Source organism: Hippocampus zosterae, chromosome 17 (assembly GCF_025434085.1).
Source record: "Hippocampus zosterae strain Florida chromosome 17, ASM2543408v3, whole genome shotgun sequence".
Classification (NCBI taxonomy): domain Eukaryota; kingdom Metazoa; phylum Chordata; class Actinopteri; order Syngnathiformes; family Syngnathidae; genus Hippocampus; species Hippocampus zosterae.
In genome coordinates, this window is record NC_067467.1 from 16,103,606 (window position 1) to 16,130,604 (window position 26,999).

At 43.9% G+C, this 26,999-nt stretch overlaps 2 protein-coding genes and 2 long non-coding RNA genes across 9 annotated transcripts in view; 2 read left to right on the top strand and 2 right to left on the bottom strand.

Moving 5' to 3' along the window:
- Nucleotides 1-22,377, bottom strand: part of LOC127590228 (oocyte zinc finger protein XlCOF6.1-like) — a 35,321-nt gene extending 12,944 nt beyond the window's left edge. Inside the window, exons 1-3 of one of the 5 annotated variants that reach the window (XR_007959564.1) lie at nt 21,939-22,377; nt 16,512-19,877; nt 16,200-16,416 (exon numbers count right to left, since the gene is read on the bottom strand). Coding sequence is in view for 2 of the 5 variants with exons in the window: in XM_052049735.1 (XP_051905695.1) it covers nt 7,617-8,821; nt 21,939-21,969 (1,236 nt within the window). In the remaining 3 variants the exon portion in view is untranslated. Of the gene's footprint in view, nt 1-4,794; nt 5,792-7,318; nt 8,822-16,199; nt 16,417-16,511; nt 19,935-21,938 lie in introns of those variants that run through there. The other 4 variants (XR_007959563.1, XM_052049735.1, XR_007959565.1 and 1 more) reach the window with 4 other exon arrangements.
- LOC127590290 (uncharacterized) lies at nt 6,127-7,432 on the top strand. Its single transcript, XR_007959575.1, has 3 exons — nt 6,127-6,260; nt 7,093-7,246; nt 7,341-7,432. It is a non-coding gene; the product is annotated as an uncharacterized LOC127590290 (long non-coding RNA).
- Nucleotides 16,200-19,340, bottom strand: LOC127590273 (uncharacterized). 2 transcript variants are annotated; one of them, XM_052049804.1, is made up of 3 exons: nt 19,199-19,340; nt 18,259-18,702; nt 16,200-16,367 (listed from the first exon to the last, which is right to left on the bottom strand). In XM_052049804.1, coding segments are annotated over exons 1-3 (588 nt in total). In that variant the 3' UTR covers nt 16,200-16,365. The 2 variants fall into 2 exon arrangements, with proteins under 2 accessions (XP_051905764.1, XP_051905763.1); XM_052049803.1 differs by lacking the exon at nt 16,200-16,367 and having other exon boundaries at nt 18,239-18,702.
- A 222-nt stretch (nt 22,378-22,599) lies between the features above and the next one.
- LOC127590297 (uncharacterized) lies at nt 22,600-25,814 on the top strand. Its single transcript, XR_007959582.1, has 2 exons — nt 22,600-22,928; nt 25,225-25,814. It is a non-coding gene; the product is annotated as an uncharacterized LOC127590297 (long non-coding RNA).
- The last annotated feature ends 1,185 nt before the right edge of the window (nt 25,815-26,999 follow it).

The window sequence follows — 26,999 nt, forward strand, 5'->3', positions numbered from 1 at the left end:
GGTCCCTGTGCTGTCGAGGTGCTCGAGGATGTAGTGCAGACCTATGTTGACTGCATCTTCCACAGACCTGTTTGCCCGGTAGGCAAACTGGAGAGGGTCCAGCAGAGGTCCGGTGACGTTCTTTAGGTGGTTCAGCACAAGGCGTTCAAAGAGCTTCATGACCACAGATGTCAGGGCGACAGAACTATCGTCGTTCAGTTCCGATGTTGCCAATTTCTTGAGAACTGGGATGATGGTAGACTGTTTGAAGCAGGATGGGACCTCACACAGCTCCAGGGATCTGTTGAAGATTTGTGTGAAGACCGGAGCTAGCTGGTCAGCGTAGACTTTCAGGCAGGAGGGAGACACTTTGTCGGGCCCCGCAGCTTTCTTGATCTGCTGCTTGAAGAGCCGTCTCACGTCCTGTTCGTGGATCTGTAGTGGAGAAGAAGAGGGTGGGGGGGGGGGGGGGGGGGGGTTAGATAGAGTAGTTTCTGGTAGAGGTGGGTGTGTGTCGGAAATGGGGGTGTCCTTTTCAAATCGGCAGAAAAACATGTTTAGTTCATTAGCAAGACCCATATTGTTCATTGTTTAGGGGGATGGCATTCTATAGTTAGTGATGGCTTTCAGGCCATTCCATACAGATGCAGAGTCCTTAGCAGAGAACAGTTTTTTCAGCCTCTCTGCATAGCTTCTCTTAGCGATGTCAATTTCCTTTGTCAATTGGTTTCGGGCGTGTTTGTACAGTGCCCGATCTCCACTTCTAAATGCGGCCTCTTTCGCTTTCCTGAGTTGCCTGAGTTTGGTAGTAAACCATGGCTTGTTATTGTTGAAGGAGCAGAAGGACTTTGTTGGCACACACATGTCCTGACAGAAACTGATGTATGATGTTACAGTGTCTGTGTATTCATCCAGTGTGCCTGTTGAAGTTTCATAGACGCCCCAATCAGTGCAGTCTAAGCATTCTTGTAAAGCTAGCTTTGCTTCATCTTTCCATTTTTTCACAGTCTTAACAACCGGTTTAGCACATTTGAGTTTCTGTCTGCATGTAGGTATTAAGTGGATTAAATTGTGGTCAGAAAGACCCAATGCTGCACGGGCGACCGATCGGTATGAATTTTTGATTGTTGCATAGCAGTGGTCTAGACTGCTGCCTTCTCTGGTGAAACTGTCGATGTGCTGCTTATATCTGGGAAGTTCACGGTTAAGATGTGCTCTATTAAAATCGCCCAAAATGATCAGGGGGTCACTCGGGGTATTTTAGTTCGAGTTTTTTACTTCGGCTAGCGTTTGTATCAACGTGTTAGCGTTAGCTTGTGGCGCAATGTAAACACCGACGAGTAAAAAGGAGGTGAACTCACGTGGCGAGTAGAATGGCTTGCAGTTTAAAGACAGCGACTCCAGGTCCGGGCTGCAGTGTGCGTCGAGCTTTGTGACATCAGTGCACCATTCTTCGTTGATATAGAAGCAAATCCCACCACCTTTCGATTTCCCTGATAGCTCCGTGTCGCGGTCGGCTCGGAGAAGGCGGAAGCGGGGTAGATGTAGCGTGGAATCCGGGTGGCGGTCACTAAGCCAGGTTTCAGTGAAGCAGAGCGCAGCAGAACGTGCAAAGGTTTTGTTGGTCTTTGTGAGGAGAAGAAGTTCATCTATCTTGTTTGGGAGAGATCGTAGATTAGCAAAATGGATTGATGGGAGCAGGGTTCGAAATCCACCGCTGCCGGAGCTTGACGAGCACGCCGGCTCGCTTCCCCCTCCTCCGGCGCCGTTTCCATGCTCCGTACAGCGCAGCCGCTCCACTCGCGATTAGCTCCGAAAAACCTTGTGGATTTTCATGTGCTGGTGAAAAAAGACAGAGCGTAGACTCCCCAATGCGCAGCAACATTTCCCTCGTGTAAGTAAGCCACTCAGGGTCGCCAAAAACTAACGAAAATGACACTTGGGAGCGTGTGACCGAGGCTGCCATACCTGTCGGTGCCTGATGACAGGCCCAGTAGGACGAGAGAAAAAAAGACGTGGACAGGACAGCTATTGTCGGTATAAAAATATATATTTGGATAGAAAAGAGGGAAAAAGTAAAAACATACAGATTACGAAAGAGCATGTCCGTCCGACCTCGAGCGTGGTGTCATCTCAACTCTTCTAGCTTAGCTGTTCATGGTGGCTAAACTAGCAGAGCTGTTCAAAGAGATCAAAGCTCTTTGATGTGTGATGCCCTTTGCGTCAGCGCTGATTGGTTGAACGTGTGTGCGTGCTCGCGTCGCTACAGATCTTGGGTCCAAAATGTTTGGGCACCCCTGCAATAGACGCTCCGCATTGTAAGGCGTCCTGCCCATTATGGAGAAAATTTGAGACTTTTAATGGCGCCTTATAGTTGTGAAAATATGGTACTCAGACATCCACACAATAACTCATATAAGGGATTAAGAAACAACTGAAGAACAGCTGTAAGAAATTCTGGTTAAAAAATATTTTTTACTATATGTAATAATCCTGGGCCATTGGATCATTTTCTTTCGACCATTTGGCTATCATCCGCAAAAAAAGTATATATTGTGTAGCTTTGATACCAACAATGATGTTAAACCAACCGCAAATCAATGCTAGCTAATTTACTAGCTTGTACCATGTAGTGAGAATATCCACTTGATATAATTGTGAGTGAAGTTGAATTAGTGCTAACTGGATACGTTTCACGTCATACGTTAGTTGGATTAGAAGTTTAGTTCAAGCGGACAGAAGTAAGAGCTAATTGAGCAGCTGCAAGACAACTATAGGAAACACAAATTACCTGGGCAGATGTAAACTAAAACAAACAGAAACAGCTAATCTCAATAAAATAAAATAATATGCCACAGATAATTAAAAACAACTTCAACCTACAATTGTCCTGACTAAAACTTGACTGAAAGGTGGACAGTTTTTGAAAACCAAAACTAGTCGAATAAAATTACATTTTCACGGACTAAATTAAAGACTGGAATGCTTGACTTATACTTGAATAAAAATTGACAAAAAAAATGTGGTTGACTAGTTTCGAACGAGTTATAAACTAACGTGTGATTGAAACTGGACTAAAACAGAGACCAAGGCTATTCCAAAATTAAATACATTTTGTCCATGATGGGTCATATTATCTAAACTGTATTCCATAAATCCTGCAAGTGTTTTTAAACATATATATATATATATACACTTCTGTAAATCCACATGTCTGTTCGGATTTCTTGAAATTATTTGATTGGAACTTTCCATTTCTATCTGCATATTTTTTTATCTGACAATGTTTTTATTTTAATATTTTGTGGTTGTTTTTGATTGAACTGATTTTGAAGCGCGAGGAGGCCGTAATGGCCATCGTCCATTTGGTAATAGTACTTTGAACCCTGGAGAACCCAAGAACCCTTTTCTTCTCTGGAAAATTATGAATTATACATTAAGTAGTGTCACGATGCAAGGTGGTGGTGGACCCCAGAAAGCAGGCAGGAGGGAGGAGCAGGGTGTACTTGACAAATTAAACAGAGAAAATTAAATCCAAAACAAAGTCCAAAGTAACAAACAAAAACCATGACTGAAACAAAAACTCTCAATAACCAAAACACTCCCAGAACAAACATGACAGCAGCAAAGGAACAGCAACAAACGAACATGACAGTAGCAAAGAGCACCAATGACCCGACAATGAGTGTTCGGGCGGGAGTCCTTTTATAGAACTAATTACCTAATGACCAACAGGTGTGCAGCTGCAGGGGGGGGAACCCTACAAGGGGTGCCGGGTTCGATTCCGGCTCCGGCCTCCCTGTGTGGAGTTTGCATGTTCGCCTGCGTGGGTTTTCTCCGGGTACTCCGGTTTCCTCCCACATTCCAAAAACATGCGTGGCAGGCTGATTGAACACTCTAAATCAGGGGTGTCCAAACTTTTTGCCAAGGGGGCCAGATTTTATGTTGTACAATGTCAGGGGGGGCCGACCTTGGCTGACATTCTTTACATTGAACAATATTGTTCAACAAATTTTAGTAAGCCAGTCTGTTTCACATTTCCATTTTTATTTTAATTTCAACAATCTTAAGAATTTATTTTGGTTCATTTGAAACAGGTATATCACATGCAACTGCTTATTCACTTGACTTTTTCTTAAACAGAAGTCTCCTGAGTGCAAATTGATTGATTTGAAACATAAAATGTATCACCATGACTTTTCAATAGTCACACAACCTTTGACTCGAACAACAGGGAAATGAACAAGCAATACACATATCCACAACTGCAAGGATCATTTGAAATATGACATATCAGTCAATATAAACACAGAGTGATGTCTTGTTAACTCGTGAGTGATGCCCTCTAGTGTCTAAATGCTATTACTGATTTAGTGAATGCTATTACTCATTTAGCCACTAGAGGGAAGCAGTCCTCTATGAAACATCACTCACCAGTCTACGAGACCTCAGTCAATGCAACACGTGTTCCATTGCGCCCAACCTGCGGGCCAGACGGCACTGATTTTATGACAGGGGCCGAGGGCCGGATGAAATTCGACCGCGGGCCGGATTTGGCTCCCGGGCCGGACTTTGGACATGCCTGCTCTAAATCGTCCCTAGGTTGAGTGCGAGCGTGGATGGTTGTTCGTCTCTGTGTGCCCTGCGATTGGCTGGCAACCGATTCAGGGTGTCCCCCGCCTACTGCCCGGAGACAGCTGGGATAGGCTCCAGCACCCCCCGCGACCCTACTGAGGATCAAGCGGTTCGGAAGATGAATGAATGATATAAAAGTAGCTCGTACACATCCTGTCCAAGAACGAGAAGTGACCAAACCTGCTTGGCATGAGCCAACTTGAGTCTTCCTGAAAATAGCGTCGTTGCACCACAAAGTTCGTTCTCGTATTCCACTGTGTTTCTTGCACACATTTTCACACGACAGTTACGACACGTAACGCTCACATCCCTGATCCCTGCTAAGCGACGAAACGCGACTCTTTGATAGTAACAACCAAACTAAGCTAAATAGGCAGGCCAAGTGAGGCCCAGATGCTTGAACGAGTGATGTGATAGTCCCAAAAGTACCAATGGGCGTTCTGCGTTGAGGCTTTTGCGTTTTAGTTGTAATACAAGAATACAGGTTCGTTCTTTTAATCGTTATTATTATTGGTGAAGCTCCTGTTGTCGTTTTTCATGCGGCGGTTAGGCTCCAGCAGACAATGTACGGCGAATCCTTTAGGACAAATTCGTTGTGGACATTTTGAAACTACACGAACCATTCATAATAATGATCATTAAAAAACAACATTGCAATAATATGACCTTTGATAAATTATTTCTGGGTGTATTACTTTCATACACGACAGTAAGCATCATGGGGTCAAAGTCAAATCGCGCATACAAAAAAGTGTTCAGTAGCATACCGTAAATTTGTATCGTACTTTACGTCAAATTTTAGTGTCAGATTAAAGTTGACTCAGTGCTCATTGGAGAAATTATGTTTTGAAGATACTGTATGACATTCCCCCATATATATATATATAGAGAGAGAGAGAGAGAGAGAGAGAGAGAGAGAGAGAGAGAGAGAGCGAGAGAGAGAGAGAGCGAGAGAGAGAGCGAGAGAGAGAGAGAGAGAGAGAGAGAGAGAGAGAGAGAGAGAGAGAGAGAGAGAGAGAGAGATATGCATGCTCAAGCACGTTGGTCCTCGTGGTATCTTGTCCTTTTGGGGTTTTTTTCCGTCCTTCAATTATCAGAGCCTTGCACGCAATGTTTATAGGTGCATGTCGCCACCTACTGTAACATGAGCGTATGACACTTGTTACGCTGAGTGTGTTCTCACACTCCATTTCACCCTCGCTCCAACTTGAACTTTCCACAGTGCATAAACAGATGGTCCACCTTTTCTTTAACACCAACACTCTCACCCTTCTCAGAATCCCTTTCCCACGTACATACACTATCACTCAGTCTCGTGTTTTAAATCAGTTTTTCTTTACTGTGATTTATGTTTGACAAGCTAAAAATAGTAAAAATCAAACAATGCAAAATTGAAACGTAATATTTTCATGACAAAAAGACAGTACATCCCCTTTTGCTGAAAAAAATGTTTTTTATCAAGTTGCTAGGTTGGAGGAAAATGCTTTGGGGTTGGAGGGTGAACTCGGAAACATTACAGGTACGTGTAGTCACACAATAGACATGCCACTGTCATTTCTGATTTGGAATGAGAGAAACATGTTCATGCGATGTGTCTGTGTTAATATGAAAGCCACTCGTAGTCCACCCGAGGTGTGCATTTGTGTGTGCATGCAGGGGTTCCGACATCTACCGTTGTGAATCGGTACTGCGCATCGTAGTTAGCTATTGCAGTTTTTCTCAGCCGCTTTGCTGCATTTCTAACATCAAAATGGAATTTAGCAGAACACATTATGCATTTCTCAAAGCAACTCATGCAAATAGCAGAACATCATGTTTCACCTTCTTCAAAATTCTTGTGTCATTGAGGGATATCAGTGCATGAAGATCAACAAGTGTTTGTGTCATTGTGTGTGGATCAGGATGTTCTGATGTAATGTATGCTTGCCTGCCTGCCTGTCTTTCTATACTGTATGAAGTCGAACCAAACTTTAGCGTTGCTAAATGTATGAAAATGACAACCAGTCACCACCAAAATGCATATGCACTGTTGTCCAGTTCAACCTGTAAAAATAAATAAATAAATAATCAGCACAATATATTTTTTTATTTTGTGGCGGTGATAGCGGTTTTTGCTCACCGGAGCTCGGATTTAATGTCAATAATTTCCAAATATTGTGTAAATCATTTTTATATTTCCATGACAAGAGTAGAAATGTGCATATGAATTTTGGTCACGATTGGTCACCATCTCAAACACACAATGATGAGTGAACATGACAGTCAGTAAAAAACAATGCTTGCCTCCCTTTAATGCCTGCCTGCAATGCATTGTGGGAGATGTTGGAAATGGGCAAATCCCTCAAAAAAATTACTGTCAAATGCTGTAACTGTTGCCTTTTGACAAGATGTGGCAGTTAATTTTTCTGTAGTATTGCTATTGTCACAATAATAAAAGATTGAACATTTACACTAACAGATATGATTTGCTCCAACCAGAGTCAAATCAAATTCCCAAAAAAAGATGCTATATGCATGACAGGGAAATTCTAATATATATAACTGCTGTTATTTTAAATGTCAATTTAATGTAAATTGTACATAAATGTATTGATTGAGTTGTTTATACTTGACTTCAAACACAAATGTTAAAGTAATATTTGGTGGGAGATGGGAATTTGAAATATTTTAATTGTGTGATTTACTGTTTATACATTTCTATGAGGGATTTTACAATGGATTTTTAGTGGGTTTTGTTGTTTTTTCACACAAACACACACAAACAGTGGGGAAACACGAAACATTCGTTCTGCAAAAACACAACGTTTCGAGCCATATATTTTGTTTGAAAAAACGTTTGTGTTCAACATTTTTTCCCCCGGTCCGAATCCATGTGCTTGTTCCCACGTTTTGTGACTCATTAAGGGAAAATATCCTCCCTGAGTGTGTACGAATGCACAGTTTGATAGGTCCAATATTTTTTTATTTGTAATTTTCAGCTTTTGTGCACATGTACATTTTTGTCAGAATCCAACACAATCTTTCATAAATGAGGTCCCACGACACCGGTGTCTGTTGACCATAATCTTCTGAGAGAATCTGTCTCCACACACTGAGCAGGCAAAAGGTTTCTCGCTGCTGTGCATCGTTCTTGTGTGTTGAGTCAAATTACTTCTTTGAGAGAATCTTTTATCACAAACTGAGCAGGCAAAAGGTTTATCACCGGAGTGGGTTCTTGCGTGACTTATTAAGTATCCCTTGCAAGAGAATTTTTGACCACAAACAGAACAGGCAAAGAGTTTCTCTTCCAAGTGTATATATGTGTGAATGTTTAAGTTTCCCTTCTGAGTGAACCTTTGACTACAAACTGTGCAGGCAAAAGGTTTTTCACCAGTGTGTGTCCTTGAATGCCTTTTTAAGGTGACGTTCCGAGAGAACCTTTGACTACAAAGTGAACAGGCAAAAGGTTTCTCTCCAGTGTGTATTCTTGTGTGTGAAGTTAAGCTTGCCTTCAAAGTGAATCTTTGGCCACAAACTGAACAGACAAAAGGTTTCTCCCCAGTGTGGGTTCTGGCGTGACGTTTTATGGTTGCCTTCTGAGAGAATCTTTGGCCACAAACTGAGCAAACAAAAGGTTTTTCGCCAGTGTGGGTTTTGATGTGTCTTTTTAAGTTACGCGTTTGTGAGAATCTTTGACCACAAACTGAGCAGGCAAAAGGCTTCTCTCCGGTGTGTGTTGTCATGTGTTGTTTCAAACGGCTCTTAAAAGTAAACGTTTTCCCACACTGAGAACATTTCCAGTCTTTGTTGTCCGTGTAATATGTCATATCACCTTCAGGTTCATTGACAGGAAAATTATCATCATTTTCAGCATCACTGTCAGATATTGGTGGGAGGAGGCTGTGTGCTTGTGATCCTTCACAGCCGTCTGCATCACCTTCTGTAGACATTTGTTGACTGGAATTGCTGCTTAGAGGCACCACTGCTTTGCGAGCTTCACTTTGACCTTCATCTTCACTCTTCAAAATCATACCCGTTGCGTGCATTTTGCTGATTTCACTCTCCTGCTTTTCCTCTTTAATATCATGGGTCTCTCCTTCCTCTTTTTTAAGATAAGGGGTTTTCTGCTCCTCTTCTTCTAATTGAGGGACCTTTTCATCCTCCTCTTCCTCTTTCACGCCAGGTTGCTCTGGGTAATGCCATGCAGGACCAACATCTTCACTGATGTCTGCAAGACCCAAGAAGACAAAAACATGTGTTATTCTGGTTTAGATTTATAATAAAGATCCACAGGAGAGCCAGATGAGTTACTGCTTATTGTTTAGTATGAGCAAATTCAAGTACTGATGCATTTTCGGGGGAGCCTATCCTTTATGTCCTGGATTATACATTACCGTATTTTCACGACTATTCGACGCATCGTACTAATGGCCGCAGTCTCATTAATGCGTGACATTTCTGTATTTTACACACACAGGACGCATCGTACGAATGGCCGCAGTTTTACAGTGGTAAAACATACGGCAGCTTAAACATACGGCATGCATGCGCGCACTCTAACACGTTAGCTTGAAGCATACGGTAGCATGCCAAGACATACAGATAAGCTAAAAACACGTTTTTAAAAAGGCAACGAAAGCAGAACTGAGTTCGGGTGTATTTTATTTAGCCATCGTACAATCTTCTCACATTTTTCGATCAATCATCACCCAGAAATCCATCAAAGTCCTCATCCTCTGTATCAGAAGCAGAAGACTGCACATCTCAGTTGTCATTGAACGCATCACATGCTAGTGTGAGTTGCTACGCATTGCCGAGCGGAAAGAAGGAGTAGCAACAGCAAAGTCAACATTTCTCTCGTGTGAAGCTTTCCCACATTTGAAAGTAAAGAACAGAGCGAAACATGGTGGCAGCGCGTGTGTGTGTAGAAAGAATTGAACAATTGTGCAAGTACCGTAATCCATCAAAAACGCTGCGTTCCCTCTCGTTGTTGCGTAACTCGCCAAGCGCTGCCTCTCACTCTTTGTAAAGTTGTGTTTGCCACCGATCATCCATTGTTCCCATGCCGTTTGCAACTTTACTTTGAACGCCCGGTTGATGCCAATGTCCAGCGGTTGGAGTTTTTTAGTCAAGCCTCCGGGAATAACGGCAAGCTCAGAGTTCATTTGCTTGACTTGTTTTTTCACCGCTGCTGTGAGATGGGCACGCATGCCAAAAGCATAACCGGTGGCTTTAAGTTTGAAATGAGCTTCGTATGCGTGTCTTTTTGTCGAATTTATTTTCAGAGGTTCTTAGAAACCAAAACCGGAGTTGTTTTGCAACACTGCACATTGCCACACTCTATACAAGTGTTGGTACTGGCTTGAGGCGTCCACTTACACGCCCACCCTTCACCATTGGCGCACTAGCTTGCCTGTCCTCTCTCTCCCTCTTTCTCTCTCTCTCTCTCTCTCTCCCTCTCCACATATGTATATATACACGCCCACCCTTCCCTGATTGGCCGACTTCTCTCCCGCATGCCTGGCCACAGTCACTTCCGCCTTTTCTCTATACTGTATAAACAGCGTGTCGGCTGTCAGTCAGATTTTGGAACTCAGCGCATATAAAGGACGCTCCGCACCATAAGGCGTCCTGTCCATTTTGGAGAAAATCTAAGACTTTTAATGGCGCCTTATAGTCGTGAAAATACGGTAAATTGATCTGATTGTGAGCCTCTCCTCTGGAATAGAGAGGCCTGGGGGAAACATGGAATAACCCCTTGAACACCAACTAGCTTCTAACCGGGATGGGAATGACTGCTGAGGGTCCCAGTTGTGCGTCGGATAGCATCCACTGCCTTGCGGGTGGCTTAGAATATCCCATGGCTAAGTGAGTCAACTTCAAAAAGAAAATCCATAGAGGTAGCTCCCTCGGCAGTCTGGTCCCCATTTTGAAACCCTGTTCAAACATTTTAATACATTTTTTGGGACCCATACACTAAATGTGCTCAGAGCTGTATGGCGATGAAAACCTTGCCTAAACAAAAGCCCTTGACAAGATTGACAGCCTGTCTGTGATTCCTGAACTGGATGTCACTGCCACCAATTGAGAATTTTCTAATGCCACCAAAGGCATGTCCTTGGGAAAAGCACCAGGTAAGGTTGGCATCGCAGCTGAGGTTTTTCATTGTGGCAGGGAGCAGCAGTTCAGGTCTCTCCGCCAACTCCTGTGCAAGTGCTCGGAGGAGGGAGCTGTTCCACAAGAGAGAGACTGTCATTACAACCATATACAAGAACAAAGGGAGTAATTGCAACAACTCCCTAAAAAGAGAATTTTTAGAAGAAGAAAAAAAAAAAAGACTTCTCTGCACTTTTTTAAATGATGGCGCCCCCTGAGTGGCTGCCTCTCCAGCAGCGCATATCCCTGTTTGAGTTTGGGGGTGTTCGGGGGGGTAGGGGCAGCTTCATTTCTGCTCATCTCCTTTATTGCTTTAATCTTTTTACGTATCCTGTGAACAGAGATCCCGATAGCACACGCAACTCCATTGTTTACAGTAAGGACCAGCTGTTAGCATGGCGGGCTAACAGCGGGCTACTGGCCGCTGACAAACCGGATAACCCACGCGAGTTGAAGAGGAGGACACGAGAGTGTCGAGCCGGGAAGGAACGTCGCACAAGGAGGAGAAAGTACAGATATGTCCTCCCGTCCGTCATCATGGGGAATGTAAGATCGCTCCCTAACAAGATGGATGAGCTGGCGGCGCTAACGCGACATCAAAGGGCGTACCACGAGGCTAGCCTAATGCTACTCACGGAGTAGTGGCTAACAGCGATCACTCCAGACACACATGCCGAGTTGGAAGGCTTTAAATTCATACGTGCGGACAGGAATGAAGGGAGTGTAAAGAGAAAAGGTGGGGGACTGGCTGTTTTTGTGAAGGATAAATGGTGCAATCCGGGGCATATCACGATCGAAGACAAACTCTGCAGCCGGGACATTGAGCTGCTAGCCATTAGCCTCAGGCCCCATTATCTCCCGAGGGAATTCTCACACGTCATAGCTGTGACAGTGTACATCCCCCCCGTCGGCTAATGGAGACGCAGCGTGTGATGCCCTGATGACTGTCGTGAGCAGGCTGCAAACACAGTGCCCCAACGCCCTGCTGATCATCTCTGGGGACTTCAACCATGTCTCTCTGTTGTCCTCCTTTTCAACCTTCACGCAATATGTAACCTGTGCCACTAGAGACAATAAAATTTTGGACTTGTTTTATGCCAATACCAAGGAGGCATATAAACCCCTCCCCCATCTTGGAAGAGCAGACCACAACTTGGTATTTCTCGAGCCTGTGTACAAACCCCTGGTGCATAGGCAGCCAACTGTGACCAGAATGGTCAGGAAATGGTCAACGGAAGCTGAAGATGCTCTGCGGGACTGCTTCGAGACAACCAGGTGGGAACTCTTCAGCGAGGTTCATGGGGAGGACATTGATGCACTGACTGACACCATCACGGACTACATAAACTTCTGTGAGGAGAACACCGTACCCACCAGAACTGTGCGGTGTTTTTCCAACAACAAACCATGGATTAATCCCTGGATGGATTAAGGCCCTCCTGAAGGAGAAGAAGAGAGCTTTTATGTAGAGAAACAGAGGAGCTGAAGGCCGTGCAGATTCGGCTGAGAAGAAAGATCAGGGAGGGGAAGAAGATATACAGGATGAAATTGGAGGACCAGTTACAGGCCAGCAATGTTACTAGTGTCTGGAAGGGCCTGAAAACAATCTCAGGCCATGACAGCCCAAAGACATTGACTGAGAAGGACAAGGACTGGGCAGATGGACTGAACCGTTTTTTTCAACCGTTTCGACCAGTCGTCTGTCCCTTCCCCCAACCACCAACTGCAACCACTCTCACTGAGCACTTCTTCTCCTCCCCCTCCTCTTTCGACCAGCTCTCATCAACCCAGTCTGTGACCTGGTTCCTGCCTGTCCGTCACAACAGAGCAGGTGAGGAACCAACTGAGGAAGATGAATGTGAGGAAGGCAGCAGGTCCAGACAAGATTAGTTCCCGACTCCTCAGGACCTGCTCTGACCAGCTGTGTGACATTGTCCAGCACATGTTCAACCTGAGCCTGAAGCTGGGCAGAGCTCCACAGCTGTGGAAAACTTCGTGCCTGGTCCCAGTGCCCAAGACCCCCCACCCTAAGGAGCTGAACAGCTACAGACCGGTGGCGCTGACGTCTCACCTGATGAAGACGCTGGAGAGACTTGTCCTTGCCCACCATGACCCACTGGACCCGCTGCAGTTTGCCTATCAGCCTGGCATCGGCGTGGAAGACGCCATTATCTACCTCCTCCACTCAGTGCGGTCACACTTGGAGAAGGCTGGGAGCACTGTGAGAATCATGTTCTTTGATTTCTCCAGTGCCTTCAACACCATCCAGCCCAACTTAATGGGAGGCAAACTGCAGAACGCCGGTGTGGGCCACCATTTCACAGCATCGATCATAGACTACTTTACAAATCGGCCGCAGTATGTGAGGTTGCAGAGCTGTGAGTCGGACAGGCTTCTCTGCAGCACTGGAGCTCCGCAGGGGACTGTTCTGGCTCCATTCCTGTTCATCCTCTACACCTCGGACTTCAGACACGCCACTCCAAACTGCCACCTTCAGAAGTTCTCCAATGACTCTGCGATTGTTGGCCTCATTACAGAGGGGGACGATCGGGGGTACAGGGGCCTGACAAAAGACTTTGTGGACTGGGGCCAGCAGAATCTCCTCCAGATCAACCCTAGCAAAACTAAGGAGTCGGTTGTGGATTTCTGCAGGAAACAGTCCTCACCAGCACCGATGAACATCCATGGTATGGACATAGAGAGGGTGACCTCCTACAAGTACTTAGGTGTTCTTCTGAACAACAAACTGGACTGGTCTACAAACAAAGACACCATGATTAGGAAAGGACAGAGCGAACTCTTCCTACTCAGGAAACTGAGGTCTTTTGGGGTTCAGGGGTTGCTCCTTAAGACTTTCTATAACTTGGTGGTGGCCTCGGCCATCCATTATGGCATTGTCTGCTGGTCAGGAAGCATCTCAGCCCGGGACAGAAAGAGACTGGAGGGACTGGTCAGGAAGGCCAGTTCTGTCCTGGGCTGCTCCCTTGACACTCTGGAGGAGGTGGGCAACAGAAGGATGCTAACCAAGCTAAAAGCTATGATGGACAGTCCCTCCCACCCTTTCCAGCCCGCCCTGACAGCACTCGGTAGCTCCTTCAGCCAGAGACTGTTACACCCGCGCTGTAAGAAGAAGCGATACCAACGCTCATTCCTACCGACTGCTGTCAGGCTGCTGAATAAAAATAAAAAAAATAATAATATTATTATTATTATTATTTATAATAATAATAATTAAATGATGTGATGTGAAAAACAATTGTAAATAGCACTGCGATTTATCCATTTTGTATTTATATTGCACTTAATTGAACGGTGTTTGTTTTTTTCTTCTTTCTTCTTTCAACCCACATTCTTGCTGCTGGAGGCTGTAAATTTCCCCAGTGTGGGACAAATAAAAGATATCTTATCTTATCTTTAAAGCTAAAAGCTTTCCTCTGCCTTCCTGGCAAGCTGTTCATCTTCTCCTTCCCCAATAACATGCACGGTATGGTCAAATTTGACGGTGATGTATCTGATGCTTTTAACATTCGGAGCGTTGTCACACAGGGCTCAGTCTTGACTGCACCAATTTTGTTGGTTATTATGCTCGCTTGTCTCTCAAGGCAGCAAATTATGGTATCGTTTAGATTTCAGTTGCACAGCTGACTCCATTATTGAAATGAAAAAAAAAATACATGGCCTGATAACCCTCTGCAATATTGGGACGAGCAACATGCAGGAGGGTTATTTTGAGATTCTCTCTCTCTTTCTTTCTCTCAAAAAAAGCCCAAAAACTGTTAAAAAAATTGTTTTTGAATAAAAATGAATAAGATTCTCTTTTTTAAATTTCCTTCAACAAAACAGACCCAATTTACTGCATTTTCCTCCACCATTTCCAAGTCAATTTCATGTCAGAATGAATGGAATCCTAATCAAAATTTTGCACAAGAAAACCTCTTCCTTGCATGCTGTGATGTCCACTTGGTGGTGCCAGAAAGGATTGAACCACATTTAAAGCTTCGACACACGAGTAAAACCAATTGCACCACTAAAACTCAAGAGATTCCAGTGTTCCCTCACTTTTCACAGGTCATAAATTCTAATCACCCCTGCAATCAAAGAATTTCAGCAACATAGGGGTTCATTTTTTTTTTATGCCGTTCCGAACCCCCAACACACATACACAAACGGTTCCTACCCTTTTAAAATACAAACCTAACTTTTAAAATGCAACCCAAAGAATGAATACCAAACTGGAGGCTGTCAGCTGAGCATGCTCTGCCCGGTCATGAGCAAACGAGGATGATTTAACGTTGGCTTATAACTATATTAAAAGTTTTTATTTTGATCCTAAAATGGCTTAGCGTAACCAGAATCCTGCATCACACTGTAGCCAAAGGTACAATCCTGTTGGATTAATGTGCCATCTACGTCCTCGTTGTTTTGCAAAGCAAAATTTAGTGGCCATTGCTGCTGTTTCTTTACTCCATCGTTTTATTCTGCGCGGCAATTTGAATATCCCGATTTAAATGGTAACGCACGGACTGACGCTATTTCCACTTGCAGAGATGAGAGTTGACTTTGCCGAAAATCCCTGAAATTTTTTTAAAATAATTTTTAAAAATGTGTGTGTGTGTGTGTGTGTGTATACAGTATCTCCTTCCTAACCGCTTGATCCTCACTAGGGTCGCGGGGGGTGCTGGAGCCCATCCCAGCTGTCTCCGGGCAGTAGGCGGGGGACACCCTGAATCGGTTGCCAGCCAATCGCAGGGCACACAGAGACGAACAACCATTCGCACTCACACTCACAACTAGGGACAATTTAGAGCAGGGGTGTCCAAACTTTTTGCCAAGGGGGCCAGATTTTATGTGGTAAAATGTCGGGGGGCCGACCTTGGCTGACATTCTTTACATTGAACAACAATATTGTTCAACAAATTTTAGTAAGCCAGTCTGTTTCTGTGATGCCCTCTATGCATATAGGCATCTACTCATTTAGTGAATGCTATTACTCATTTAGCCACTAGAGGGAAGCAGTACTCTATGAAACATCACTCACCAGTCTACGAGACCTCAGTCAATGCAACACGTGTTCCATTGGGCCCAACCAGCGGGCCAGACGGCACCGATTTTATGACAGGGGCCGAGGGCCGGATGAAATTCGACCGCGGGCCTGATTTGGCCCGCGGGCCGGAGTTTGGACATGGCTGATTTAGAGTGTTCAATCAGCCTGCCATGCATATTTTTGGAATGTGGGAGGAAACCGGAGCACCCGGAGAAAACCCACGCAGGCCCGGGGAGAACATGCAAACTCCACACAGGGAGGCCGGAGCTGGAATCGAACCCGGTACCTCTGCACTGTGAAGCCGACGTGCTAACCACTGGACTACCGGGCCGCCCTATATTATATATATAATTTAATTTATGGATGGCTGTGGTGCATTCTGGTGATATCAAAATTCAGACAAAAATTGAAAGTAGATTTTCCACTTTTTATTTCTTACTCTGATAATAATGGAGAGTAATACCTCAATAATAAATCGCTTATTTCAGTTCTGTGATTTAAACATGTTTTGAGTTTTTTGCATTTCTCTTTGAAGATCCACTGCAGTCACACTCGGCTCATTTCCTTTTCCTCTGTTGTGAACGCTTCAATATAGTCTTCTTAGCTCATTGATGAACAGTCACCTTTGAGATCCATTGCAGTCACACTCGGCTCATTTCCTTTTCCTCTGTTGTGAACGCTTCAATATAGTCTTCTTAGCTAATTGATGAACAGTCACCTTTGAGGAAGGATTCCGCTGTGTTGTGTGAGTCACTTTCACTTCTTCAGCTTTCCTTTCTTTCTTTCATTTTCAGCATGCAGTCTCTTTTAGTATCTTCCATAAGCTGTCTGCAAATGATACACCATACTCTTCTTGTCCACTGTATATCATCTCGGTGGAAATCCCTTAAGGCTGTTGTATTTCTTGCCTTCAGGTCATATTTGACGGTTTGTATGGCTGAATATGTCCTGCTAGCTAGCTAGCCTATTTGACTTAGGGTCGATAATATCATTCATGACACTGAATGACTGCTCTATTCGTGGCCCAGAAAAGATGCTGAAATAAGGCCTTCACTACTTTACCCTGGGTTGGATAGTGTGGCATTACCTCAGCCCACCAGTGGTCTAGACGCTTGACCTTTGACTCTCCATCGACTTCTGTGCCACAATCTGGAAGGGTAAGTCAACTTGTATTCTTAAAATTTCCCTGAGATACAGATCTGTGTCACTGCTGGAGCTCATAAGAGTGGGGAAATACTTCACAAGCTTCTTGAGATGACTGTGTGTCATAGTGTGCCCTTGTGCTTCAGGATCAATTGCTGACAAACACTTCAAAAGTGGATTGCTGAGAGGAAGCTTTCCCTGGAGATAGTGCGCTGCAGCAACAAATGCTTCTCTGACCCTCTTTCTAAATTCTTGACGCAAGCTGTTGTGTCTTGACAATCTTTTCAGAATCTTTTCTGAAGGATCTCCTATGAAAATGTCCTTTGCGGGCATATGCATGGATGCATTGCTGACGTCTATTTTTTGCAACTGAGAAGCAGAAATGTCCCGCACCTTCTCTTGTAGAATGAAACAGGCAAATCTGTGTGCTCGTCGTGAAACTTGTGCACCATTGGTTCCTTCTGTTCAAACATCAGGACAAAAGACTTGAATATGGGTAGGACAGATACGTACATGTTCATGGTCAAAATTGTTTTGTCTCTTTGGTAGAACAGTTGTCCACAATTCTGAGTTTTCTTTTTCTCCCATCATCAGTGACCTTTGTTCGCACATTGCATTTGTATGGCCTTGATTCTTTTTACAGACTGTTTGGACAGCTTTTCCAGAAGCTGGTCAGTGTAGATGGCATAAGCTGACTGAAGATCTTTAGGAATCCAGGAAGCATACAGCAACGTTAGTGGCTCAATGATGAATAGATTCCCCTCTGTTACATACAGACAGACAGCGGTGTGATATTCTCTGTGGCGGCGTCAGGTACTGTACTCCTAATATCATCCAAAGCTCTTGGAGATACTCTTTGATATCAGTGCTGCACTTTGTGTCAGTGAAAAGATCATCACAAAGTTTTTCCACTTGAGATTCAAAACCACTGCAGAATTTCCTGACAGCATTCTGAATGTAGTGACCGATGTCTCCATCGATATCCAGCAGGTGTGGCGCACTAGATCGCAGAAGAGTTTCAACACCTCCCTTCTTGCCCCTCATATAATTGGCAGAATCCGACAGATAAGAAATCAAGTTCTCCAGTGGTATGGAATCTCTCTCAAAATTTTCCAATATGGTTGATTCGATAATGGCTGCACTAACTACAGTTAATGTTGTTGAAAGGTAATGTTGCACAACACACTCATTCTGTGCATCTCTGTAGTAACTCACCAAAACACTCAATACTTGTTGTTTGCGCAAGTGCATTCATCCATGTTCATTGAAAACTTGTGATTCTCCAAATCTTTGATGAGTCGTTTATGCAAAACTTCTGTAAGACTGTCTGAGCTTATATGAAGCTGTGGTCCTCTCCATTTGTATTCGTTTGCTATCTCTACCAAACTCCTGTGCAAAATTGGTGAGTCGAGGTGTTAAACTCAGTGGCAGTGAGTGTTCTGCGATGAATGACAGTGTCATCGCTTCTAAGTGAGCTTTTCTGTCCACCATACTGACGTAGGGACGTGGTGGCTGAACCAGCTCAGGGCAGCTGCTACTGTCAAGTATATTAGGTGCAGCTCCGTATGGCAGACTGGATGAAGCCTTGGAAGTTGTTCCTTCATTCAGGGCTTTGGTTGCACTGAACACTGCAGGAAGGGACTGGTTTGTTTGCATGGATTTCCTCACAGCATCGTGCTTCACTTTCTTTGAGTGGGTTTTTAAATCCTTCTTCCCTGATGATCCGTACCTAAGGGTATCGTTGCACCAAATGCAGATAGCAAGCCCTGAAAGAATATGATAAGAATGAATGAAAAATTAATGCACATTTTATTTCAGAAATGAAATCACACAGACACATAAAATTAAATATAAATACAATAAGTTTTAAGACTACAGTAAGATAGAGATACGTCTGCACCATATCATTCATTGTAACTTGATATAGAAATCTGAATAGTATAATGAGTTGCCTTTAATATACACACACACACACATACAAATGACACATTGGCAAAAGCCGTGGCACGGCATCCAATTCTCCGGCAAGAAAGAGCCAGAAAGACAGTCCTAATAAACCAGGTGCATAATCAAGACAGATTGGCAGCAGGTGTGCAGCCAGCAAGAATGCTCAGCCCGCCACCTGCTGCCAAAACCGGAACATGACATTAACAGAGTAAAATAATGAACAGCACATTACAAAACACGGACAGTCTTCTCCCTAGTACGCTTTGTTGTTTAAAGCCTTTTGAGATGAAAGAGGAGAGAATCAAAATTACTTACCTGGTTTGTCGACCTTCCGAATAGAGTCAGACGAAAAATCTCCGTTCATGTCCTTTTCTTTGAGCCATGACCACTTGAACGAGTTCCTCACACTCACGTCTATCGCGCGTAAGTCTGCTTGTCCGTCTACCTGCTTGAACATTACGCACGAATAACTTTACATATAGCGCTCAAATACTCAATATTCAATTATTTATCTGAACTTTGGGGCTTCCGCCGTCGCCGAAATTTCGAAAGTCCAAGGTAGGGGACTGGTGGTTTGTTGTTGCTTGTGTTTGCAGTTGTCGGAGCTTCTTCGATATCTGACGTCTGTTGCGTCGGCGCTGATTGGTTGAAACCAAAATGACGTTCGCATGCATAAATGTTCGTGCTGACGCACGTACAGCAGAGACCAACCGAGTGCTGTGGCGCGCTTCGCTCGAGTGGTGTCACTACGAGCAAAACAACAAACTCAAACGCGTGTTCATTCATGTTGTCAATGAATACCCGGATTCATTTTAGGCAATTAAATTTACCGGTGGAAAATTGAGGACAATTTTAAAAACCCGGAATTCCAGGAAAATTCAGAGGACTTTCATCTCTGCACTTGTTACTTTCTACTGTCAATAAAACACCAGTGGTGATGTCACTCACCACTGGAATGAAGCAGTTGGCTTCCGCTACAGGCTCCAAAGGTGTTCTGCTCAGCTGCGTCCAAGTTTCGCCGTGATTGTTTACCACTGTTTGTGTATTCCCGCTACGGATGGGAAGATCGATACCAAAATACTTTTTCAATCTAGAGTGCTATATTTTAAGTATCGATCCTCAAGATAAATTATCAATATCTGGAATTCCTCTATTTTGTGGATCTTTATTTTTGAGTGTATATTTTTCTGCAACAAACTATTTTTTCCAACTGCTGCACATAAGCACCGGCGTCTCCTCACACCCATTCTTAAGGGGTGTTCACACGGCAAGATTTGGTCCGGTGCTACGCCGGGGCTGCCCCAGTAGAGCGTTCGTTCACACGTGCAAATTAGCTCCGGCGTAGCCCCGGAAAAAGGCTTACACCGGACCAAATTTGATCCACCTCAGTGAGGTGGTTTAAAAATTTGCTCCCGAGCAAATGCTCGTTTGCGAAGCAGCACCGATGTAAATTTGCATTTGCGGTCACTCTCGAGCAGAAGGCACGGAGACCGAGAAGGAGAAGGACGTTCCCTGTCCAGTAGTCGCTTGAGTTGTGTATACGTTTTAAAAAGAACCAACACGACAGCTCATTTGTTTTCTGTCGTTTTGCTCTGCTGCAGAAACTGTGCCGTGTGAACGCAAGTGGGGCTGCACTGACGCTGTCACGCTCAGCGGCTTTGTACATGTGAACGCTCCATACAATTTGCTGCGGTGGAAAACATATCGCAACAAAATACATCGGTGCAGCGCCGGAGAAAATGTGTGCCGTGAGAACACCCCAAGTCTCAAACCCACACCAAGCATGCTCTTCCTCTCCCCTCCCCCAACATAAACAAACATGGAAGCATGCCGGTGCACTTGACAATGGCAGCTCTCTATAGAGAGACAGACTCTGAATGGCAAAACACACTTTGTGATGAGAAACATATTCACCTATCGCTAGCTTTAATTTTTTTATTACATTGATTTAGCTATTTGACACCAGGCCATGTAACACAATGTGGCTTGAACTGTCTGCGATGATATGCCGCTGGCGCAGCGCTTGAAATTAAATGATGATATGAAGGAAATGCTTTGAAGATCTTTGCCGTTTACGTTCACCTCGAACGCTTTGAGGTCGGAGCTGGGACAATTGGAGTGGAAAAAAATCCAACTTTCCACCTTCCACGAATGAAGCACAAGCAAATCAGCGCTGGTGCTAGTAGATAACCAATATGTCATCTTACAAATCCTAATCCAATGGGGCAGCCCCAATTAGTAAACTACGTATAAGCAAAGACACCCCAGTTGGTATTTAGAGTAAAACTAAACACACAACAACAGGAATTTCATGTGGTGCGTATTTAAATACAACAGATGCTTCATTTTGAAAACATCAGTAGCGCTAATGTTAAAGTCAATAGTGAAAGCTGTTCAAATGTTAATGCTAAGGAAAGACATTTCTCTCAGTCTTTCTGACAAATTTCTCCTGGCCAGTTAAGTACAACAAGTACTACAAGTATGTGTCAAACTCAAGGCCGGCGAGCCAGATCCGACCCGCCACTTTATGTGGCCAATCTGTATCGACTTCATCATTCTCATCACAATACCAAAATCGCAAATGTTTTTCGTTTTTAAAATGCCATTTACCGTTATTTTGCAGGGAATCGCGAGAAAAGTACAAGTACAAATACTGCGCACGTTAAAATGTGCCAGCTCATGGCGAAGTGCGTGGAGCTGTCGTTCCCAAGGTGCTGCTTTATTGGTTAGCATCACGAAGTCTACCAATAGGAGCTGTCTACGGCAAAATAACGCTCGAAGGAGAGTTGCCGGTAGCGGCAAAATAACCAATGCCATTTTCAAACCACTGGACAATGTGGCATGTGACAAACGTGAGTCTGACGCTCCTTGTACAATGAATTGCTGAAATTATGTCTTTTAGTTTTGGTGTGCCATCCAAAGGATTTATGTGGCCTCATCTGGCCACCCATATTTAAGGAAAATCTGGTGGTGCCACAGAGACAGACGACATATAAATACTGTTAAAAACATACTGAAAGCCCATCCTGACCAAAGTGAGAGTAAGTGACCAAACCTGCTCCGTGTTGAACAATTCCTGGCTGCATTTTGACAACAGTGTCCAGTAGTTGACGTGGTCGATCGTTCTCCACTTTTACGACACGAAGTTTCACTCGTACTCTCCTGCACTTGTTGCGCAAATGTTCAAACGACAATCATGTCTCGTGTCCACTGAGCAATCTGGTGATTTCAAACGCGTTCTGGTTAGCCTGTAGCAAGCTAAGCTAATCAAGGCCGAGAAGCTCAAACGTGCACCGAGACGATTTAACAAGACTCGAATGTTTAACGTAAGATGCGTAGTCCATAAAAGCAACGACAGACGCCTTCTGTTGAGGCTTGAGTATCTTTGAGACAAATTCAAGAAAACGCAGTGCTACGCGTGGAAGCGCGTCGTGGTACTGCGGTCAAGACAGCCTCCACTAGCAAAATTTAAAGCCAGTGAGCCACCACCACTGTAGTGATGTGTCGTTCGCGAACGAGCCGGCTCTTAGTAGTGATTAGTGATGTGTCGTTCGCGAACGAGCCGGCTCCGAGAGCCGGCACTTTGAAGTGAACGATGGTAGCCGGCTCCCACCTCATTGGGAGCCGGCTCCTCATTGGGGAGCCGGAAGTGGAGGGTTACACACGCACGCACGCACGCACGCACACACACACAAACACACACGCGCTGCAGTTTAGAGAAGGGGGAGGGGTTAAAGAAGAGACACACACACAGCAGCACACCGAGCAGCACGCGAACAAGACAGACGAGGAGACGAGAGAGCTAGTTAGTGAAAAAAACAACACGGTGGAAAGTGGAAAGGTGAGAAACTGGATAGGAAACGCAGTGAAATATGGACTCATTTCAATTTAATTGATAATTCAAAGGCAGCGTGTAGACTGTGCAAGGTTAAAATATCCCATAGATCAGGCTCCACAAATAACCTGCACAGGCACATCAGAAATATCCACCCATCAGTACAATTTGAAGAGAAAGAACAAGCAAGGGAACCAGCTATTAATGAAGGTGCTAGTGTGTCTGCAACTGTTGCTCCTACTGCAATGTCACAACTGTCTAGATGTACAACCCAGAGCTCTATGAGCCACTTTATGCAAAAAGATATAAAACCAGCAAAACAGAACACAATTGATGAGGAACTGGGTAAAATGATTGCAAGGGATTTTCATCCATTTTGTGTTGGCTGTGTGTTGTCGCAACATCTGTCCCCTCAGAGAGAATCTTCTCCAAAACAGGGCAAATATTAACAGAGAGGAGAAAGAGGATCAACCCCTCAAAGCTGAGGCACTTGGTTTTTCCTCATGCCAATCTTCGCTAAAGACAAGCTAAAACCTTTACCTGGATGCTGCTTTTTTTTCTTTTTGTTTTACAAATTTTAATTTATAATTTCATTCATTCATCTTCCGAACCGCTTGATCGTCACTAGGGTCGCGGGGGGGGGGGGGGGGTGCTGGAGCCTATCCCAGCTGTCTTCGGACAGTAGGCGGAGGACACCCTGAATCAGTTGCCAGCCAATCGCAGGGCACACAGAAACGAACAACCGTTCGCACACACTCACACCTAGGGACAATTTAGAGTGTTCAATGAGCCTGCCACGCATGTTTTTGGAATATAGGAGGAAACCGGAGCACCCGGAGAAAACCCACGCAGGCCCAGGGAGAACATGCAAACTCCACACAGGGAGGCCAGAGCTGGAATCGAACCCCATACCTCTGCATTGTGAAGCCGACGTGCTAACCACTGGGCTACTGGGCCGCCCACTGGGCTACTGGGCCGCCTAAATTTATAATTTGTGTGGTATTCAAAGCTTACTTATGCTGTTTGACTGTAAATAGTTAAAAGCTTATAAATATACACATTCAGAGATTGGAACTTTTTGACGACCTTGTACTTTGTAACTTGTAATTTTTGTAGCACTCCATGTTGAGAATATAAATAAAGCCATATAAATAATAAATATTTGATATAATGTCTATTTTTTGCATTAGTACTTCATTTTACACATAATATTACGTTATTTTTGGTATTTAATTAATTTAAGCAACAAAAAAACAGAGGAGCCATTTGGGAGCTGAAAGATGACCGGATCCTCCCTTTAGGGAGCCGATCCAAAAGAGACGGCTCTCTGAAAGGAGCCGGAATTCCCATCACTAGCTCTTAGAAGTGAACGATAGGAGCCGGCTCCTCATTGGGAGCCGGAAGGGGAGGGTTACACACACACACACACACACACACACACACACACACACACACACACACACACACACACACACACACACACACACACACACACACACACACACACACACACACACACACACACACACACACACACACACACACACACACACACACACACACACACACACACACACACACACACACACACACACACACACACACACACACACACACACACACACACACACACACACACACACACACACACACACACACACACACACACACACACACACACACACACACACACACACACACACACACACACACACACACACACACACACACACACACACACACACACACACACACACACACACACACACACACACACACACACACACACACACACACACACACACACACACACACACACACACACACACACACACACACACACACACACACACACACACACACACACACACACACACACACACACACACACACACACACACACACACACACACACACACACACACACACACACACACACACACACACACACACACACACACACACACACACACACACACACACACACACACACACACACACACACACACACACACACACACACACACACACACACACACACACACACACACACACACACACACACACACACACACACACACACACACACACACACACACACACACACACACACACACACGCGCGCACACGCGCACACACACACACACACACACACACACACACACACCCTGCAGTTTAGAGAAGGGTGAGGGGTTACAGAAGAGACACACACAGCAGCACACTGAGCAGCACGCGAACAAGACAGACGAGGAGACGAGAGAGCTAGTTAATGGAAAAAAAACAACACGGTGGAAAGTGGAAAGGTGAGAAAATGGATAGGAAACGCAGTGAAATATGGACTCATTTCAATTTAATTGATAGTTCAAGGCAGCATGTAGACTGTGCAAGGTTAAAATATCCAATAGATCAGGCTCCACAAATAACCTACAGAGGCACATCAGAAAAGTCCACGCATCAGTACAATTTAAAGAGAAAAGACAAGCAAGGGAACCAGCTATTAATGGAGGTGCTAGTGTGTCTGCAACTGTTGCTGCTGCTGCAATGTCACAACTGCCTAGATGTACAACCCAGAGCTCTATGAGCCACTTTATGCAAAAAGCTATAAAACCAGCAAAACAGAACACAATTGACGAGGAACTGTAAATTTCCCCAGTGTGGGACAAATAAAAGATATCTTATATCTTATAAAATGATTGCAATGGATTTTCAGCCATTTTGTGTTGGCTGTGTGTTGTAGCAACATCTGTCCCCCAGAGAGGAGAAACAGGATCAACCCCTCAAAGCTGAGGCACTTGGTTTTTCTTCAAGCCAATCTTCGCTAAAGACAAGCTAAAACATTTAGCTGGATGCTGTTTTTTCTTTTTGTTTTACAAATTTTAATTTATAATTTGTTGTGTGGTATTCAACGCTTACTTATGTTGTTTTACTATAAATAGTTAAACGCTTATAAATATACACATTCAGAGATTGGAACTTTTTGACGACCTTGTTTTGAGATGGGTCTTTGTACTTTGTTTTTATTTTTGTAGCACTCCATGTTGTACTCCATGTTGAGTATGTTCAGAAGAATATAAATAAAGCCATATAAATAATAAATATTTGATATAATGTCTATTTTTTGCATTAGTAATTCATTTTACACATAATATTACGTTATTTTTGGTATTAAATTTATTTAAGCAACAAAAAAACTGAGGAGCCATTTGGGAGCCGAAAAGCCGGCTCTTTTTAACGAGCCGAGCCAAAAGAGCCGGCTCTCTAAAAGGAGCCGGAATTCCCATCACTAGACTGTTGCAAAACCAGAACAAATGTGTGAGATTTGCACTCGGGGCATGTTTACTCAAACAAGAAGTAGAGAACCAGACATAAAGGCAAAACTTGAGCTTGTTCACACTGACTTGACAGGTCCAATGAAAACCACAAGTTTAGAAGGATACAAGTATGCACAGACATTGACAGATGATTACTCTGGTGCAATACTAGGATATTTTCTAAAGTCAAAAAGTGATACAGTTTTAGCTACAGAAAAGTTTTTAGATGATGTAGCACCCTAGGGAGAAGTCAAGTGCATTCATTCCGACAATGGCACGGAGTTTACAAATGGAGACTTTCGATCGATTCTGACAAAGAATAAAATTCAGACACGAAACATCTGCACCCTATTTGCCACACCAGAATGGCACTGCTGAGCGAGGTTGGCGAACGTTGTTTGACATGGCTAAATGTTTACTTTTGGAGAGCAAATTACCAAACACTTTATGGAACTATGCTATTCAAACAGCAACTCACATAAGAAACAGATGTTACAACACGAGAACTCAGAAAACAGCTTTCAAACTACTGACAGGAAAGCTACATTGAAAATGTATTATTGTTCTTATTATTACCCAATGTGTCTCAAATGAAAAAGTTTGGATCAGTTTGTTTCAGTTAAACAAAAAAAGGGAAAACTAGATTCTAGATGTGAAGAAGGCATTTTTGTAGGTTACTTAAAAACATCTAGTTTACTACCCAGAGATAGAAAAGGTCCAAAAGCACAGGCTAGTGAAGATCGCAAACAAAGCAAGGTTGAAAAACAAACTCAAACAAGTGCAGGATTTGAAACTACGAATAGGGACTATGTTAGTTGTGAATCAAAAGAGGAAGTAACACAAAGAGAAAGTCCTGTAAGAAATAAAGACATTTTAAATTAGCGGGTTGAAGCTGGACGAGAAGTAACTAATGTTGAAAATGAGGTCAGGAGAAACCCACCCAGAGCTAAACAATAGCCAGCTTACCTCC